Source organism: Leptosomus discolor, chromosome 9 (assembly GCF_034619465.1).
Source record: "Leptosomus discolor isolate bLepDis1 chromosome 9, bLepDis1.hap2, whole genome shotgun sequence".
In the NCBI taxonomy this organism is placed as follows: Eukaryota; Metazoa; Chordata; class Aves; order Leptosomiformes; family Leptosomidae; genus Leptosomus; species Leptosomus discolor.
This window is the reverse complement of record NC_141399.1, coordinates 14,129,287-14,149,154: the sequence shown is the minus strand read 5'-3', so window position 1 is coordinate 14,149,154 and position 19,868 is coordinate 14,129,287. Positions and strand designations below refer to the sequence as shown.

General features: G+C 45.4%; 1 protein-coding gene across 1 annotated transcript; it reads left to right on the top strand.

Annotated features, from left to right (window-relative positions):
• Window positions 1-8,261: 8,261 nt before the first annotated feature.
• Window positions 8,262-15,336, top strand: IP6K2 (inositol hexakisphosphate kinase 2). The gene is made up of 5 exons (XM_009962110.2): window positions 8,262-8,525; window positions 10,680-10,902; window positions 11,747-11,922; window positions 12,967-13,142; window positions 14,576-15,336. The coding sequence occupies exons 1-5, from the start codon at window positions 8,324-8,326 to the stop codon at window positions 15,071-15,073; spliced, it is 1,275 nt and encodes a 424-aa protein (XP_009960412.1). The 5' UTR covers window positions 8,262-8,323; the 3' UTR covers window positions 15,074-15,336.
• Window positions 15,337-19,868: the final 4,532 nt, after the last annotated feature.

Sequence of the window (19,868 nt, the reverse complement as noted above, 5' to 3'; positions counted from 1 at the left end):
GGCATTTCTCCAGAGCTTTGTGTATGTAGTTGTTAAAATTACAAATGGCGTAGGGAAAGCTGAAAGCTGTTGCTTTTTGGGATCTTGAAATATTAGTTGTGCTGAGCACATAACCTCCTCACTGAGGCTTAAGAAAATGCAGCGGAGGGGCTGCTGTATGTGCTTCTGTTAAGAAAAGGCTCGACACTCTTGGGGACTGCCTTGGTTACTTGCCTTGCTTTACCAGACAAAAGGCTTGGGGAACTGGGTTTCTCCTAGTAACGTAGAGTTGGTTTAAGGAAGATAGGGATAATGATTGTGCATGAAGAACAATAATAGAGCATTGTGCAACTTCAGATTCTTTTGTTTATAGTTTTGCTTCCTTAATATGTTGTACTTAATGTTCTGTATTCTTAGTTCCATCCGTTAAAGTTGTATTCAAAAGTCTTTTTGGTATTTGCTACAAGAGGTGGCTCTGCAGCTGTGGTGTTAAATTTACAGGTATAAATACATGTCTTAACCGGTGCGGTAGTGTTTATTTCTTATAGTAAGGACTACTGTGTTTGGGTTATATTTAAAGGAAGACAAAACTAGAACTCCATGTTTAGAGAGGAAAAGGAGATAGCATAAACATGTTGCTAGTTTAAAAAAAAAAAAAATTGTGCTGAAAGAGTGCATCTATACATTTTTTCAGCATCTCAGTGCCTCATCTTTTGTTTCTGTATTATAGACAAGTCTTAGTGGATAGACCTGATGCTCTTATTAAAAAAAAAAAAATCTCTAAGGGTGCTGGCTTACACTCTTGAGAAGTTCACAGCCAAACAGAATCTTGAATGTAGCATTTGCAGTTGTAGCCAGAGTTGGACTGTCTTCCCTCTCCTTTCAGTGGAGGGGAAAAAAAGATCTAGAGGAGTAGTACCTCTAGGTGTGACATACCTGACCTGAGGTCCTCAGAGGAACATAGGGCACTTCAGGATGTTTTTCTGCAGTTTTAAACTGCCTAGAGACTTTTTTAATTATTTAGTGTTTTTGAAGATATGTTAAACTGGTAAATGTTTACCAAAATGTTGGGATATTAAAACCTAAATATTTCAGCTGTGTTTGGCTTGCCATGTGCTCTGGCACAGAACATAGTTTTCTTAAAATCTAATACCAGTGGATGTTACTCAGTTTCATTGTTAAATACCTCCAATAATACAGCAGGGAAAATGTATCCAACTTGATACAGGGAGTTCCTGTCGTTGGTGTGGAGGAAGGCGAGGGCTGCTACTTCCAATTTATTGAACTGATGAATAGATACTTTCCACAGATAGTAGGTGTGCATTCTTTCTTGGTGCGAATCTTTCATTTGCAGTCTAATGTTAAAAATAGGATTAGCTTTCTACCTTGATGGGCCAAGACTGCAATCCAGTTAGCTCTGTCACCTTCCCAAAGGGTTTTGCAAACATGTTTTGTAGAAACTTTGTGCATGAGCTCATGTACAATTCTTGGTTCCTAGATTCAGTCTGTTTTGTGTGATTAAGTAAACTAATTCAAGGAATTCTTTTTTTTTCCCCATTCTATCTGAAGAAGTTTGTTCAGTTTTCCAAATATTTCCAGCAATGTGATGCTGCCGTTAGCAGCCATTTAATAAGGACAGAGTAAAAAAAAAAAAAGATAAAATTACATTATATCGGCACCTTTAACATGCATGTGGTTTCTGTTAGTGGTCTAGCCAAACCACTCTGCATTCAACAGCAATAATGTACTCTTTTTTTTTTTTTTTTTTTTGGTTTGTTTGGGGTTTTTTTTCACCTGTAGGTGGTTATGATAGATTCATCACTACAGTGCCTGACTCCCATCACCCTCATGATTTACCAGTGAAGGCTAAAACATAAGTATTTCTGCTTGGAAAGGGAATGCATGTGTAGTCTCAATATGTAGGTGTGGAGAGGCTGGTACTTTACTCTTGGATTTGCAAGTGTTCCTGCTGAGTATTTTTACAAAACCTTATGCTTACTCATCTCTGAGTACAAGTCATGTAGATATAACTTAACAATTGTTACGTTGATTGATTTGTTGCAGAAGAGCTTAAATAACCTTGACTTGCAGAGAAACTTAAAGCTCAGATCCTCTTTTTTTTTTTTTTTTTCCATCACAACCACTTGGTTTAAAGTCATTCTTAATGAAAAAGAAGTTTGGGGGTTTTTTACCATTCCAGTCTTTCTTTTAAAGTAAGCTCAATGGAGTAGTTTTCTGAAATACCTGGTGGGTCTGAGTATTTCCAGACACTAACCAAAGTTGTTAGCGAATGTTGCAAAGACCTGTAGCATGTTGTTGCCTTGTGTCATGTTTTGTTCTTGTGTTTAGGGAAGATGAAAATGAGACAACTACGAAGCAACACGCTCACCTGTGTGATGTCTTCTCCCCTGATGTTGTAGCACTGTCCCTCTTCCCCCCACAATGTTGACAGCTATTAAGCCTGCTATATTAAATTTCCATTACTTGCTGGTTAGGGGAGAGGGTTTCGTTACAACAAAAAACAATAATCTGAGAATCGACAATGTCAGTGCACACTTCTGCTGAAAAGAAACTTTTTTCCTTGAAATTATTTACCAGAATAAGTGTTTGTTTCCTGGAGCAGTTCAGAATGTAAGGCTGTTCTTAAGGGTTTTTTCCAAAACCATAGGATTCATATGAGCACATTGTTATGTGGTCTCTGCATTTCTACCTTAATGAGATAAAAAGTTAGAAACTACAGCTTTTCTTGCTTAAACTTAGTTACATTGTTACTATTGAAGATACAGAAGGCTTCAAAAGCATCCTAGTGTGGGACATGTATTATACTTAGAGGTATAATGCAAGCCCAAAGTTAGCAATCTATTAAAACAGTTGTGATAAATGAATGCAAAGGGTTTTTTTCCATTGAGTGAAAAACATCTATTGTACAGGGTTTGCTCCCTAATCTATATGCAGTTCATATTTAAAATGTAACTTTGTATTTCTGATACTCTCTTAAGGCAGCTGACTGGACACTAGAGGATTTGAGTATCTCTGTTCTAGTCTTAAGAACTTCTGGAGTAGAACACATCAGAGTAACTTCATTTCATGAGCCAAGCAGCAACTAAAGTGAATGTTAAAAGCAGTTCCTTACCAATGTTAGACTGGGCAAATTGCTAATAAAATAGTGTTAAGCATAGAGGAGTGGTATTAGTTTTCATCAAAACGCATCACAAGTTGTGTAAGAACTTTGAGCCTGAGCATCTTTAACATATCTAATGTTTCTAATATTCCAATGCTGCATCTTGTGCTTTGTATTTTGTGTTCTTCGATTCAGGAAATGTACTTTGCTATTTGTGAAGTAACAGAATACTAGTAATGGAACATGTAGTTTGGTTACATAAGGACTTGTAAAATTCTTGTGACTATTCCAGTTTGGTAGGTGTATTGTAGGTTCTTAAAGTGTGTTTGTTCTACTTCAGTTGAGAAGGGTCCTTCTCATTGAGCATTGTAATGACTTACCAACTCAGACTTGAGTTGCCTTTTCGATTTTGCGAGTGAAACAAGGGGTGGGCTCTTGCACACACCCCACATGCTTTCCACATTGATATTTGCGTCTTCCTATGTCCTTTCCCAGCTGGTATGCATTTCTTCCTGAGTATTCAGGTTGAAGCAGCTTTCTCTCTGGCTTCTCTAATGGGTCACTAATACTCTCTTTTTCCTCCTGTTGGCTGGCTGTGCCGTTCCTCTGCTTCCTTGGAACCTCAGGAAGGGGCTTAGCTTTGTCTGGTTCAGTGGGGTTATAGCATCCTGCAGCAGCTCTGCTCTGCCAGTAGCTACCCCGTCAGCTTCCTCTTTGCACTACCCAGCAAACTGAGAAAAGAACAGGCAGAAAGCTTTGCTGCCCTGCTATTTCTGTCGCTGTAAAGCTGATTTATGGCTATTTGGAGCTGCAGATACTGACCGTCCAAAGGAAAGAGGCTGCACTTGAGAGAACTCAGTTTTAACAGATTGGTTAGGAGGGCAACTCTGCATCAGTAATTCTGCTATTAGAGTTTTGGGAAGAGGTGTTATTTTTGAGATTGCTATGAAGGAAGGAGCTGCTGCTTAATTGAGAGCTGTGCTCTCCAGAGGGTGTGCTCATTAATGCAGTTACAGGTGGGACTAAGTTGAGAATCTGAAATTATGGAAATACCTTCCAAAGAATGCCATCCCCTGAGATTTAAGTCTGAAAACAGGAATTCATTGGGGTATTCTTTTGATGGTCATTGTCACACGTGAATGAGAATAAGATGTCTGTACATGTCACTTGTTTTACAGATCTGGGTTTTAAACATCTTTTGCTGCTTACTGTAAGAATGACATTGCTCAAGCTATTGTTACTACGCCTAGATGAGTTTTTACTTGCTTTCTTCAAGTTATGTCATTTTTTTCTTTTGAAATGCTTGACCTGTGAAGGAATAGTACATCTGCCTTTTTTGGCTGCTGTGTGCTTTGGACAAAAGATCTTGGCCAAAGGCACTTAGAAGCTGGAGGAAAAGGGCAGGGTACACTGAGCCTGCATTTGGTGTCTGGGAAAATTGGCTAAAAACAGCTGTTCTGTGCTCTTTCTTGCCCAAAGGGCATTGAAAACAAACTGGATGTGGAGTCAGAGGAAAGGCAGTGAAGGACTGCATTGTGCTTGTCAACATCAATGCCACCTGAAGCTGTTGGTCTCGGTCAAAGTTTTTATTTCTAAGGAAGTGCAACCAGTTTGACACACTTGTAAGGTTGTTAATGGAAGTAAGGTATTTATAGATGAAACAGTGCAAAGTATTTCTGATGGGCATTACAGTTGTGCTCCAGGTCCTGTTGTTAATCTGAGTGTCAAGATTAACGATATTAAGTAGAGCCAAAATCACGAACAAATCCTGATTGTTTGTGGTGGCGATGTTAAGGCATGCAGCAGAAAAAAATACCTTAAGATCTTATTCAAAACAATTTTGCAAGTGAGAACAGCTTCATTGGATGAAAACAAACCAAATTTATTAGGCAAACAGCACTTCTTGAATGGCTAAAATATATTAGTTATTCAAAGTGCAAATTAAAACCTCTGGATTCATTAAAATTAAGTTATTGACAAGATTGTGCAGGCTTGCTGCTGCCTTGAGTGGTATTGCTCTGTTCAAGTCGTACACGCGTTACAGGTTTATAAGGCGGCAGTAGGTTGCTTTGCACAAGTAAGGAGCTTGGTTAAAGGCTTTACAGCAAGGAACTCCTTGCTGACACTGTTCAGCAATCCTCTTGCATGCAGTTTTCTGCTGCGTAGCTGTATTGATACAGCTTTTTCCGCAGGGGCCCGCACTACAAAGATCTTGTAGTAGAAGCAAGGTGTAGGAGTTGCACTGTGGTTTTGCAAGACAAAAAGAGAAGGAAAGCTTATGAATACAGGCACAGTAAACTCATCTTTACTTGTCTGAGTTTCCCCCTTCATCTCTGGTAGATTATTTGCCTTGTGGTCGTGCAGACTGAGTATGCTGTCTGTGATTATGTATAGATGTTTCTAACATTTCTCTCTTTCAAAAAAACCACCACAACCCTGCCTAAATATTTCATAACTGATATTTTTATAATATCAGAGCTATAAAAAACTTGCTTTGTTATCCCTTGAATGGGAAGTTACCCTGTGTGATGTGCTGCCAGATCTTACATTTTCAGGAAATGGTAAAGTAGCGTGAGTAGTCCTGTCCAGTTCCATTGCCGAGTGAATGTGGTGCATCACATGTGAGTATTATCCGGACCACTTGGGCATATATGAAAGCAAACAAGTCGAGCTGCTACTAATGAGCTCCCTGAAGATGTGTTGAGTAAACAAGGTGTTGTGCATTGTCTGTGTTGGTGGTGCTTTTTGCTAGAGAGTCATTTCTGTAGCGTAAACATCTTCCAGGCTTCACTCCTGATGCAACTCTGATGTAGTAGGACGAGGCCCAGCTAGGTGTTCGAGGTTAAGGGAGGGTGCAAGGTACTTTTCTCAGTTTGCATTGCTGCAGCTGCCAGTCGGTGGCTGTTCAGTGGGATAATTAGGAAGGTGGCCACAGAGCGGTAATGCTGTCTTGGAAAGCGTGGCTCTTGTAATGCTGACGTACCGTGCTGCTGTAAAAGTGGCTGTGCCAGTGTAACCCTGTGTCACCACTGCATCTTGTACCGATATAACTGTGCCTCCCATTGAAAGCCAGCACCCTTCTGGGACATTCCAGAAGAATGGAGGCGTTGCTGGCTCTATAAAATCCTGATGACAGCTCTTGAGAGTTGGGAAATTACTGGTGCATTATACAAACACAGACTGATGCTTAAAATTCCTCTCAGAAAATGGAACCGACTCTCAGTCAGAGCTGACTCGGGAAGCGATGTGGCTGCTAAGCTTGCGTTTGGTGAAAGGCTGGAGTGCGTTACGGGTCTGCTGGTGAGCCGGCGCACGGCGGAGTCTAACGGGAGGGGCGTACGGCCCTGCCTGGGGCGGGGGAGCCGCCGGGCAGAGCTGTGCCCTCAGCACTGACAGTGCCACCTCCCGACTGCGCCGGCTGCGGTGCCTGGTGTCGCGGGGCAGGCCGGGCACCCGGCGGGGCAGGCCGGGCACCCGGCGGGGCAGGCCGGGCACCCGGCGGGGCAGGCCGGGCACCCGGCGGGGCAGGCCGGGCACCCGGCGGGGCTCGGCTGGCTTGTAGTTGAAGAGCTTTTGGAAATGGCTTGTGTCCTGGGTGGAAGTAGGAGGCTTTTACCTGTGTGTCTCCGAGTCCTTGATGTTGAGGTAGATGAGAAACTTCTCTGGGGATGCAGTAGCTGCGTTGTGAAAAATACTCGGAAAGTAGTACAGAGATGGAAAGTTTACTGATTTTGCTCAAATCTTAAAGTAGAATATCAGAACAGAGTATTGTTTCTGGGAAATGCTACTCCAGATTAAATTTTACATGTTCTTGCAGAGAGAGCCTGAGTTTTGTTTTCCGTGTTAAATAATTTGTTGTGTTTGTTTTTTTTTTAAAAAAAAAGAAAAGCTGGTAACTTTTTGTCAAATAAGGCTCTTGAAAGAAAAGAGGGGGGTGTAACTGGTGTGTAGTGAGTAAAACGCTATGGATCTGTTATCCTGAGGTGCAGGTAGATATTCCAGGAGCTGGAATTCAATTGATCGATCTGTTGTTTCTTTAAGCAGCTTAGTTGTTTAATCCCATTAATGCCCTTACAGGCAGGGCATGCTGTAGGCGTCTGTAGTTCTGTTGGCACCGCTGCTTTAAGCCTGCAGGTCTCTGCTTTTCCAGTTAATGTAAAGCTGTTCAATATCTAAGGAGGACAAATAAAAATAGACTTGTGACCTAGAACACTTTGTAGTCTCTTTGAATTAAGTGCATTATTGTTCGTGTAATGATCTTCAGACAAAACAAGTATGAGGTTGGTTTTAGCTGCAAAAAGTTAATCATTAAAGCTGGGGTCTAAAATTAGAGCAACTCGACTTAAAAATTTACTGGAAGTTAGAGACCAAGACAGTCATGTTTTGTTTTTTAGCTCTGCTCCTTTAATTGAAATGCAAGCTGTACGGAACTGGGGGTCGGCCAGAGCTGGGCAGTGGTGTCACAGGGGTAGGACAGCGGACCCTCTGGATGCGGGCGGCACAGACACTGCACCGTCGCTATGTTTACGCAAAAACGAGTTCTTGGCTTATGAGCATTGTTTGCCACCTAAAAAGCTGGCATCTTGAAGTATTCCAAATCCCTGACGCGCTGCCGTCAATAAACGGGTGAGGCCGCGTGCGGCCTGGCCGGGCAGGTGTCTGTGCCGGCTCCCAGGCCTGGCGGTGATGAGGACTCGGGCAGCTGCCGGCCGGGGCGGGCGTCGTTGGGAGCGCCGGTGCGTCCGGGAGGGCGCTGGGCGCAGCCTGAGACGGGACTCGCCGGGACGCACCGGCGGCAGCTTGTGGTGAGGGGAAGGGGGGTCAGGGCGAACCGGCAGCTCCGGCGGCACCTTGCCAGCTGACCAACGCCGTCCATGCGCATGCGCGGCGGGGCCGGGCGGGGCGAGCGCCCCGCGGCGGCTCCCATTGGTTGCGGCGCGGTGAGGGGTGGGGCCGCGGCGTGTCTGCCTGGCTGCGCCCCGCGCTGTCGCGCAGTCGGCCGGCTCCGCAGGGCGCGCGGCGGACGCTCGGCTCGGCTCGGCTCCCGGCGCGGCAGCGGCTCTCGGGCAGGCCCCGGCGTGCGGCGGGACTGACGGCCCGGCGCTGTCTTGTGCTTGCTTTGACAGACTTTTGAATCGCCATAAACACCGTCAGGTCGCGGAGGCTGCTGGCTCTGAACTGCCTTCACTGCTGTCGCCGCCTTCTGTCTAATGTGCTACAAGGATGAGCCCAGCGTTTGGAGCTATGGAAGTGGAGCACTATTCCAAGGGAGTCCTGCTGGAGCCTTTTGTCCACCAGGTTGGAGGGCACTCCTGTGTCCTCCGGTTTAATGACAAGACCATCTGTAAACCCCTTATTCAGAGGGAACACCAGTTCTATGAGACTCTCCCAACAGAAATGCGTAAATTCACTCCGCAATATGAGGGTAAGTCGCCAAACCTTAGGATGGGGTTGGGCTTTTTCTTCCTGTAAATGCAAGCGTGCTGTACTCTGTTGTCTCTGAAATCTCTTCTGTATGGAAGAGATTTTAGGGTTTTCTTTTCATGTATTTTGATGTTGTCTGAGGCAGGCTGTGGAGATGCAGGGTGGAAATGCTTGCCAAGTTGGTGTTTGGGCTGACTAACAGCATTAGAGTAGAGCAACTCTGCTGGTGATAGCCCATATATCTCCCTTAGGCACAGGTAAGTAGCTAACAGCTTATGAATGTTTTCAGTAATTCTCTGCTGCCTTTTTTTTGTGGGTTTCTACAGGTTTTTTTTGCCACTTGTTTAATGTTTGTTTACAGGGAATTGGTAAGATTGGTTGACAGTGTTTTGTGTAAGCTTAGTTGTGGTCTCTCTTTTTTTTTTTTTTTATGGATTTCTCCTCTGACTCACTTTGATTGTAATGAATACATGTCAGTAAGGTGTCTTGTTTAATATTTGCAGTGTTGTTTCTTCCATTAAGGAAATGAAAATTCATGGCATTTAGGTAGGCAAGTATCAAGTAGCTGTGATGAGGCTGAGTCAGATGTTATGTAGGAGTGGAAATTCCAGTTCTACTAAGAATTGCGCTAGTTAACAGAAACACTTTTCTTTCTCTTTGCTATTCCATCAACTGCTGCCTGGTGATTAATAAATAATATGTCTGAAGCACTTTTTGACATGGAGTTGCTTTTTAAAGCACATTGATTTTTAACAGCTGTAAGGGTGACAGATTTTTGCATACTGTTTGTGAAACTGGCAGAAGACTTCAGAGATGCTTCAGAGTTAACATTCCCTGCGTGCTTACAGAGACTTTTTGACATGTCTAACTACAAGTTCTGTTGGACTGGAAGAAAATGTGGTCTTTGAATGATACTTCTCAAAATGTAATAGAACAACTGTACTAGTGTATATGGCTTTTGGGGGAGTGTGGGGAGGGATTTAGGGGTAAGGGGCCTCACTTGGTCCATCTCTGTTATTTTTTCCAGGATAAAGCCAAAGGCCATTTGCTAGCTGGCTCCCCCCTTTTTTCCTGTTGTCCTTTCCTTTGTGGCAGCAGGACTGTCAGTCAGAGCTTCTGCGCTCCCTGCCCCAGCTACTGTGGGTCTCGGAGCCGCCTGCCCAGCTCAGAAGTGCCAATCTCTCGCCGAGACCTCTCCCCTCTGGCCTAGTGATGAGCTGCAAGAACTGTGCAGACTGATTGATTTGAGAATAAAGAGAGAGGACTGAAAAATAAAATCAAAACCAGTTCAGACAATTGTTATGCCTTCTTCATTAACCACTGAAACTTGCTAACGTAGCACTGAGCACATCTCTGTCAGAGCGCTCCACTAAGACTCTTAAAATGCAATGCAGTGCTCTAGAGACTCTTGAGGGGAAGATAAGAAAAAAAATGCTTTCAAGGTTCACCATGTTTCTGTACCACAAACAGATTTGTTTTGTATTGCATTTTTGTCACTTATTTCACAAGATTGCTGCATATCAGTATCAATAAAACATATTCCAAAAAGGAGAAGAGAATGTATAATTAAACGTGGTGATTCTAAGTGGAAGCTTTTGGACTAGTTTCTGTTGTAATGTGACATTTTTCTTGTTTTGCTCTACTTGCAAATCTTTCTTTTCCCCTGGGGATCTATTAACCAAATCTTGTTTGGATAAATGCTTTTTGCTTTGCTGTCATGCAAAACTTAAAGCTTTTGGTGTGAGGATTTTTTTGCACAGGTCACTTATCACTGCAAGATGTTAACAAATGTTTTACATCTCATTTAGGGTCAGACCAGTCAGGTTTTTTAAATTAATAAAAACTTTTGTTAATTGAAATTGTCTCCTGTTATTATTTGATTCTCACTTGACTGCATCAGAGAGAGAAAAGAACCTTTTGTATCATTGTTTTGTCAATATAATAAATTGTCTTTTGCGAGGTGTCATTTTTGTCTAGGTCTTTTGATATTTGTTAGGTTGGCAGATGAGGTTTGGCCTGTGGCAAGATAGAAACTAAGGACCAGGGTAAGAGAAAAAAATAAAAGTTGCTATATTCTTAGTGTAAAATCATGCTTCTAAAAGGCTTGCTTGTCACTTCAGCAATTCATAACTGTCTGTGTCCTTTCTCTCTTCAGGTGTGGTGTCGGTGAGCTTTGAAGAGGATGAAGATGGAAACTTATGTCTAATAGCATATCCATTAAATGGGGACCACGATAACCTAGAAAACTTAGATAATTCTGACTGTGAACCCAAAAGTAAGCTGTTGCGATGGACTAATAAAAAGACAATGTTGTTAGAAAATGAGAAGATATCTAAGGAATGGGTCCGACAGCACAGGAAAGAGGAGAAAATGAAAAGGTAAGTTGGACGGGGGAACTGGAATGCGGGGCGTTGAAGCGTAAGATTTTTTACTGTCAAATTAGAATCTGGTCTTCAGAATTCTAGAGCATTCTCCAGAACTCTTTAACTTTCATTTTCTTTTTTTCTTGTTTTTACTAACCTCTTCAGTGCGGGCAGGTTCAGTAGTGAAACTAGTATGTCCTCAGCCTGGTAGCGTGTTGAGTCTTTTCATTTATTTTTTGGTTTTGCCGTGGTCAGTTGAGAAAGGTTTCCCAATGTTACTTTTGAAGCTTCTGGAAAAAACAAAACAAAACAAAACCCCAAAAAACAAACACCAACATCTGCAAAAGCACAACAGTTGTTAAAAAAAGAAATAGAAAAAAAAATTCAGTGTTACTATATATGGCATACTTTTATAGGAATCCTGCTTTATCTCTGCTAATGATATTTTTCCCCGTGTTCATTTATATTAATTGTGCCCATTGTAAACTGTGAGCTGCGATGTATTGTGCTAAAAACAGTGACCTTAGCAAAGGATAAATCTTAAAGCACATCGCTGCTACTTGCATTACTTCTATGGAAGGAATTCACAAAGGTAAAGAGTATATAAAGTACAATTACTACATGTTTTCTAACTTATTTGGCTGTATGTGAGTCTATATTAGTATGGAAGTAGCTTTATAAAGGTTGAAATATTACTGATGGGCAGCTTATCCACTTGTACAGAAAGTAAACTAACGCTTATGCTAGCTGTTAGTGAAGGTGAGCACAATAGTTTGTAACGTTAAATCCACTGACAGCCCATTTAAAGTGTTTATTTTTCTACCTGACCTCTAATTTGCTGCTTTGTTCTGTTTTCTAGTCACAAACTGGAGGAAGAATTTGAGTGGCTGAAGAAATCTGAAGTCTTGTATTATACTGTAGAGAAAAAAGGAAATGTCAGTTCACAGTTTAAACACCATAATCCTTGGAGCATGAAATGTCACCAGCAGCAGTTACAGCGGATGAAGGAAAATGCGAAACACCGGAATCAATATAGTATCCTTTCCTGAAAATACCTCGTAACAGTGGAAGGAGTAGGGCTCTGCTTTTTATTTCTTGAACATGCCAGATAAAAGTTCAGAGCAGGCTTAACTGCAATCCAGAGAGACTCTGAAGCCGTATTTGTTTGACTTTGAAGGGATTGCTAGCACTTCCCAGAACACGGACTTTTCCTGCATGTAATAAAGTAGCTAGGCTAGGAAATTCAGATAACTTAATTCAGATCTACAAATTGTGTATTAGTTACTGGACAAGTTTTACAGCATACTGTGTTTGGGATCTTCCATAAAAACAAAATGAAAGCTCTCAAAGGGGAAGAGTTCTGTCACTTTTTGTTACTGTTTTGGTATTGGTGATCTTAAAAACTAGCATCACCTTTCCCTTTTCAGCTAATTCTTAAATATAGAGGATATTCCAGTGCCTGGGGTTGTCTGCTTCTAGTAGTCTCTTTTTAGTGAGGCTTTTTGTTAAAGAAAAGCTGAATATAAACTGCTGTGTTGATATTACTAGAACATCTCTGACTGATAAACTGCAAAGCCATAGAAAGCATTTCATGGCTGGTATCCTCACCGTTTCACTGTAGATGATTATACTACCTAAGTAGGAATGTGTGCTGTCTCTGGAACAGTATTTCTATGGATGTTCTGAAGTGCTTTTTAACTTCTGTGTTTCAGAGGTGAGAAAATGCTTCACTGTTTTTCAGTGGTAACTGAAGCACACGAAATCTTCGTTTCCCACCAAAAAAGGCAGGAAATGCTTCATAATTCCAAGTCAGATGCCAGATTATATTTCTAGATGACCCTGACTGTGGGGTTTTTTCACTTAATGTGAAAATTCACCTGTCTTTTCTAGAGACCAGTGAAACTGGAACTAGATATCCACTCTTTGTGCCAGTCTATGTAACTGTAATTTTTGATAGGCTACAATATACAGGGCATGTTTTGGGTATACTTAAAGTTAAGATTGTGGCACTATAAAATCTGTGATAATGTTTTACAAACCTGTGTTCCGTGTTGTGAGGATTGTTCCTTAACTAATCAGAATTCATTTTGTTGGAAAACCTCACATCTCGGTACGAAGTGCCATGCGTGTTGGACCTTAAGATGGGAACCCGGCAGCACGGAGATGATGCGTCAGAAGAGAAGAAGGCGAATCAGATTCGCAAGTGCCAGCAGAGTACCTCGGCTGTTATTGGAGTCCGTGTCTGTGGCATGCAGGTGAGAGGAAGAATAATTGTGTAGGGCTGTAGGCTTGCATCCGTTTCTGTTAGTGGGGTTTTTGGCTTCTGTGGTCATCCCGTGTGTTGCTGTCTGCGAGATGCTGTGCTTCGTTTCCTTCGGCGAGGGGCATGAGGCTTTTGGGTATCGCTTACCAGTTGGAAGGGGCAGCATCGGCAGGAGCAACCTGCAGCATGCGCTCCGCACCACTGAAGGCATTCTCTGAGCACAAAGCCAGTCCCCTGCACAATAGCAGCAATTCAAAACTGTGCAGTAAAATTGCTGATTCGATTAACGTTTCAGGGCAGCGTAGGAAACAATAGAAAGGAGGGTCTGCCAGTACGTGTGTTTTGAGTAAAGCATGTGGAAATTTGCCAGAGTACTAAGAAGCAAGCAGTCCTGTCTTGTAGACTTTGAAAAGCTACAGATCTTTCACTGCTTAAAGTAGACTTGTTGCAAAGTGCAGACAAGAAGTGGCTTGGTAAATGTGATAAGACTTGTGGTCAAATAAGGAGATAGAGTTGCGTGGACTTTCACCAGAGTGTTTTGTTTACTTGTTTCTGTATTCCTAGAGTGACAAATGGGAAACAACTTGTTTGTATTTGAGTCTTTTCCGAAGCCTCTCTCCTCCCATCCAGTAGATTCCAGGAATAGCAGCAGTGTTTGCTAGGGCTTGTTCCACAGCATGACTGTTGGCATGTTTCGAGTTCAGCTCGCAGTTCAACTTCGGAGAAAAGCACGAGGCAGAAACGGAAGTGTGGGAGGTGCATTTCTAACCACAGTATGCTGGGATTTGAGCAGGGCCTGCTCATTGTTCACCTTCCAGTATAGATCTGTGCTGGAAACAAGGAGGAACTTTGGAGGCACCTGAAATCTTTACCTGACCCAGTTGTTTAGGCATTATCGAGCTGTGTGCTGTATAGACCACTCTCCTATAGGAAAAAACCTTCCTGCAGGAGCACCTCTGACTTGTTTAGACACAGAGTCTTACAGAGCACACCTTAGTTTTATACAGGAGTGTTTGCTGTCACTTAGAGCTCTGTGTTCCAGGAATCAACTGGTAGCTTGTGAGCAGAGGCAGGCAATGAGCTGAATGAGTGGCTGTGATACAAGTTGTAGCTTGACTTTGGAGATTTTGGCCGCAGCTTTGCTATTCTCACTTACATTCTTACATTCCTGGTGGAAAAGCTCAAATCTAAAGTGAAGGAATTTTGTTTCCTCTGTGCCTCTGAGTTCCACAGACAGTGCTGGAAATCTGTTGTTCTTAGCAGTTTCTGTAACTGGAAGAGCATTTTTGAGTAGTATGTCATCTTGTAAAAGCTTTCTGTAGCATGTCTCTCTCTCTCTCCTGTTTATTTTTTTTTTCCCCCTCAAGGCTTTGAGTCAGCAATTTTAACCATTCCTTTTCTCTTGTCTTGTGTTCGTATTTGCAGGTCTACCAGGCAGGCACTGGCCAGCTAATGTTCATGAATAAATACCATGGAAGAAAACTCTCAGTCCAAGGATTTAAAGAAGCACTTTACCAGTTCTTTCATAATGGCAAATACCTGCGCAGGGAACTCTTTGAGTCTGTTATTAAGAAACTGACTGAACTCAAGTCTGTCCTGGAGAAACAGGAGTCTTACCGCTTCTACTCGAGCTCCTTGCTGATCATCTATGATGGAAAGGAGAGACAGGAGGTTGCTGTTGACTCAGATCCAGAGGACCTGGAGGACCTTTCAGAGGAATCTTCAGACGAGTCAGCAGGAGCATATGCCTACAAACCAACTGCTAGTACTGTGGATGTCCGTATGATAGACTTTGCCCACACGACCTGCAAGTACTATGGAGAAGATAGCGTGGTGCATGAGGGCCAAGACACGGGTTATGTTTTTGGACTTCAGAATTTAATAGATATTATTAAAGAAATAAGAGACGAAAGTAGTGAATAAACAGTGTGAATGCACATCAGTAGAAAGCACTATTGTGACTCTTTGTATTCCAGAATTATTGGCCACTTTCTGGTGGTAGGAATCTTCACAGGCTCTGCAGGGATGGTCCTGTCAGAGTCAGACTTGTTCAGAGGGCATTTACTTACCTTGGTGCTGGACCTAGCACTGGCAAAACTTGGTATCCTTATTTATTTTAACTTTCTTAAACATTCCATATTTGATTACTCAGATACCTCTGTTATCGCTGTGTGTATACGTTCCAATAAAATTCTTTTTGTTCATTGTAAGTGAGGCTTCTTGTTGCTGGTGACTGAGGAGGAGATGAGGCTCAGAGATCTTTCTGGTGGTGTAGTGCAAGAACAAAGCAGGGTACAAACAGCAAGGCTTACCTGCCTTGTGAGGCTGTGCATGGAACAGCACATCTCTTCTGTCGAGAGCAATGAGCAAGTCCAGCGGAGCCACCAAGCTGGCCAGGGGCCGCAGCACCTGCCCTTTGAGGAGAGGTGGAAAAGGCCCCACAGAAGGGACCAAATGGCAGGAAGTTGGATGAGAGGCTTCCGGAGGTCCCTTCCAGCCAGAATAATGTGACTGAGAAGTGAGAACTTGTCTTTTGAAATCTCCAACAACCTTCTTCCTGTTTCAGGATCTTGTACACTAGACCTCATGCTGTGTAACCCGTGCCTAGAGAGCTGTTGACGTTTTTTAATCCAAGATGAGCCAAAACATGCGTAAAAGGCCTGCAGGATTAGCTGCAGTGGCAGGGACTAGGGGAGAGCTGCAGAGCCTGAAAGGTACCCTAAGCGGCTTAACATCTTCCTTGGGACAAAGACGGGAAGGAAGTGTCAGAAAGTGAGAGGACAGTGAGTAATTGACATAAAGATAACAGAGTAGCTGCAAACCACTGGTTCTTTTAAGAGAAATGTTTCTTTATCAGTTTTCAGATAAATGGCTTCTGCCCTTGTGAAGCTTGTCAGTCATTGTGATAGCGCAAAAGAAAAATGGGTGTGGAAGTGCTGAGGTAAGCGTGGGAGTGTTGTGGCTTGTTACAGCTGCCCAGGATCAAGCAGCAAGCTTATGTAGAAAGGAAGAGTTTGGGGAGGTGGGTGATGCTGGGATCACCCCCCTGGCCTGTCCTTCAGCTTCCTGCAGGTGTGTTGAGGAGAGGAGAGTGGGGATGTGACGGGAAGGCTGCAGATCAGCTGGTGGAAGGTCACCACCCTCTAAGTCGGCTGTAGCCCTGCAGCTGTGGTTGCAGCTTTAGTTTCGTATTCCCCGGCTGTTGCTATCAGGTGCTCCTGATCAAAGTCTCTCTGATGGTTGTCCTGTGCTCTTTTGTACTTTCTGAAGAGGTTTTTTACCTTTGCTCTTAGAACATTAGTTTGTGGTTGCCTTTTTTTTTTGTTTATTTGGTAGTGTTCAGGCACAAACTGATGTCAGCATTGAAGAAGTAGCTTTACATCTTGCAGTCACCTCGCTGTTCTATGCCTGCACAGCGGTGATTTCACCGTGAGGTGGGTCTGTGGATCCTCAACTCGCCATTCGTTGCTGTTTCATGAATCTCCAGTGCTGGGTGCAGCTGAGGAGGCCCCATGAGCTGCCCCTGAGCTGCTCCTGGCACTGGCTGTGAAAAGCCTTGGGCGGGAGGATGGCGCTGTTTATTCTTGACACTTCCAATTGCAAAATGCTTTGGGCAGGGAGCAGGGGTGCTTCCTGCCCGCTGTCCCCGAGAGGTGCCGGGGCTGTGAGTCAGAGTGCCCAGCACAGGGAGAGGGGCCGTGGCTGCAAGGTGTCGTTTCCTTTTCGGTTCTCCTGCCTGGGATGCGATGCCCTCTGCTAATGAGCTAATGACGAGCCTCTTGGCAGGCGCTAAGGTTGCCTGTCACTGGTGTTGCATATGAATAAGCCAGCCTGTGCAGATTCATCTGATACTCGGTTTGACTTTGTAGTCTTAAATTAGCAGGGATAAAGCCCTCTAATGGACTTGTGTTACGTAGGAACTCTGGAGGGAATTCATAAAATCTGATGAGAACAATCGCATTTGCTCTGATGCAAGCTGCCTCCAGTACAAGTCCTCTTTGTTTTGCTGCCTGCAGACAGGGCCCTGGGTACAGGCAGAGAGCTGCCCTCTCGGTAGTGCTGCCAGCAGGATAAGCTTGGGTCTACACCTGGTCTCAGACCAGTACAGTGTCAGCAGCCAGCCCTGGAGCACTTGGGGACACATATATGATAATAAAACCCCGGGTGGAAGTGGTGCTGCTGTAGCAAGGCAAACCTGGCCCTTCCCCCTGCTGGCCCTGGCCTGTCTGCTGAAATCCTTTTGCCAATATTGTCTGAGGATTAGTGGAGGCTGTGCCAGCGCTCTAAAGTAACAACAAGGTGGTTGGGAGCTTCCTGGGCCTGCAGCAGTGTGAGGCGGGGAGCAGGGACAGAGATGACCTTCTTTATTAGCTGCTTTAGAAGCTGCAAGAGCAAAATGTCAGGAGGGAAAAGTCTCCCTCACCTGCACATTGATGTAAACCACAGGCATCCTGGCCCAGACCATGTCCTCAAGGGTTAAAGACTGGGTGACTCTGAAGGCAAGTCCCTCTGAATGACCTATTATCTTGCAAAGTTCAAGAGCAAGTTTGTTTTCCTTCCATGCTGTTCTGCACAAATCCCTCCAGCAGTTCCTTGTGTTTGTGGAAAGGCAATTGTATAACTGCCAGCCTGGGACACGCTGGTGTGAGAGTGGGGCTCCCTGTGGCCCCACGTGCAAACAGCCACTCTGCCCATCACCCCTGCACCTGGGCTTCTTGGAGGACAGGACTGGGATGGGCAGGTTATGGGTCTGGGGAGAGTGTGTGTGGTTGCTGAGGGGCCAGGGGTTGCCCACCTGTTGGGGCATGGCAAAGGATGGAGTGATGGAATAACAGGAGAGCAGCAGCCAGGCTGGGGAAGAGACTGGAGGGCTTTTCTGTTCCTGTTTTTCCTCTATCAGTGCCATGCTGCTGCTGGCAGGTGGCACCAGGCTGACCTCAGGGGCAGATGCTCTGGAGATGTCCTGCCTGGCCTGGGCTGGCAGCGGGGCAGTGACGAAGCAGCCTGGCTTTCATGTCCCTGTGAGATACAACTTCCAGCAAGCTCCAGGGTGTGTCTGCCACGGGAAACAGTGCTTCTGCCTCTGCAGAAAGCACTTTCCTCTCCAGGGAATGAATCCTGCCCTCGATGCCTGTGCTCTGAGGGTGGCTTCCCGCAGCTCTGGTCCTCCCTGGGCAATAAGCTCTTCTCTGGCACTGGCCAGAGCACTGGGAAGGGGCAGCCGGGCTGGGCCCCCGCTCTGTCCTGGGGAGCACTGAACCTGGGCAGAGCCACCTCCGTGGGGCAGCCCTGCAGCTGGGCAGGGGGACAGGGAGCTGGGGCAGCCTGTGCCCCAGCAGGGTCACCCCCCTCTGCAGTCACTGCAGCCTCTGCTTTGTGGAGGACAATGCTCAGCGCACGTCCCTGTTCCTCATGGCTCCCCTGTGTCTGGTCTCCTCCCTGGCTGCTTCCTGATGCTCGGAGAGGACCCACCTTTTCCTGCCAGCCCAGCCCCAGCAAGGCCATCGCCCAGGGTGGCTGCAATGCGCTGGGCCTGACCCTGCACTGGGGACTTTGCAGGGGCTGGGTGAGCAGCAGCCTGTGGTCCAGCCTGGCTGGGCCCTGTCCCCAGGCGCCCACAGCCCTGCATCTCCACAGCCTCCCCTGTGCGATGCTGTGCCAGGCCCAGGGTCATGGGGAGCTTGCCTTATGTAAATGGGTTACTTCTAGCCCAAAACTGGGGTGGCTGTCAGGAATCGCCACGGGTCATCTGGCCAGAGATGAAATGCGTTCCTGCGGCCGGCGCGAGCTTCTCTGGTGAGTTGAGCTCTGCTTTGATGTTGAGGCGCTGGGGACCAGGGCAGGGGGCTGAGCAGGGGTCTGTGGACCTGCCAGGGCGTTTCAAAGATGGCCTCCCTGGCATGTGGCCTGGGCAGGGCAGAAGCAAGAAGAGGCAAGGGACAGCTCATGGCCCCCCCTGGAGAAGAGGACAACTCTGTCCCCATCCTGTGCTGCTGCCTCTTGAGTAGCTGCTGGATTTCTTCCCCAGAGCTGGGTCCCTGCCAGTGGGGAGGGACACACAAATGGCTTTTATGGAGCAAGAGCAAAATATTTCGTTGTGACTGAGCAGCAGCATCCCTGCAGGGCAGCAGCCCAATGTCACTGTGACTCCTGCCTAAGGGAGAGTGGTGTGCCCCACTCACCCTGTGGCCCAAGGGCTGCAAAGTGCTTGGGCCCCAGCAAGGCATAGGCCATGTTCCGCTGCCCCAAGCCTTGCTGGGGGCACGGTGGCTCCCAGTGTGTGGAGGCAGAAGGACCCTGTATCCTCACGGCTCTGTGGCACCCACTGCCCTGGAGACTTTCAGGTGGAGTGTGTGGCCAAGCAGCCGTGCCTTCACTGTTTCTGATGGTCGTGGGGTCAAGTTTGTTTAACTGGATACTAATAAAACGGGATTTAAGCCATTTCTATGGTGATGTCATAGCAGGGCTGGAGGTCCATCCATCCCACACGTGGGTCCTGCACCGAGGGTCCCATGCTGCCACTTGGCCAGCTACAGTGGTGACCCAATCTGGAGCCACGCAGGGCAGAGTGGACCGCGAAGGCTCCTGTCCACAGCTGGGAGCTGCCAGGGGTGAAGCCTCCTTCCCTGAATTGTATGGAAATAAGGGTTGGCTAAGGGGCCTCCTGCAGCTGCCCCACACCCGGCCTTTGCTCACAGCCTGTGACTCAGCCACCCGT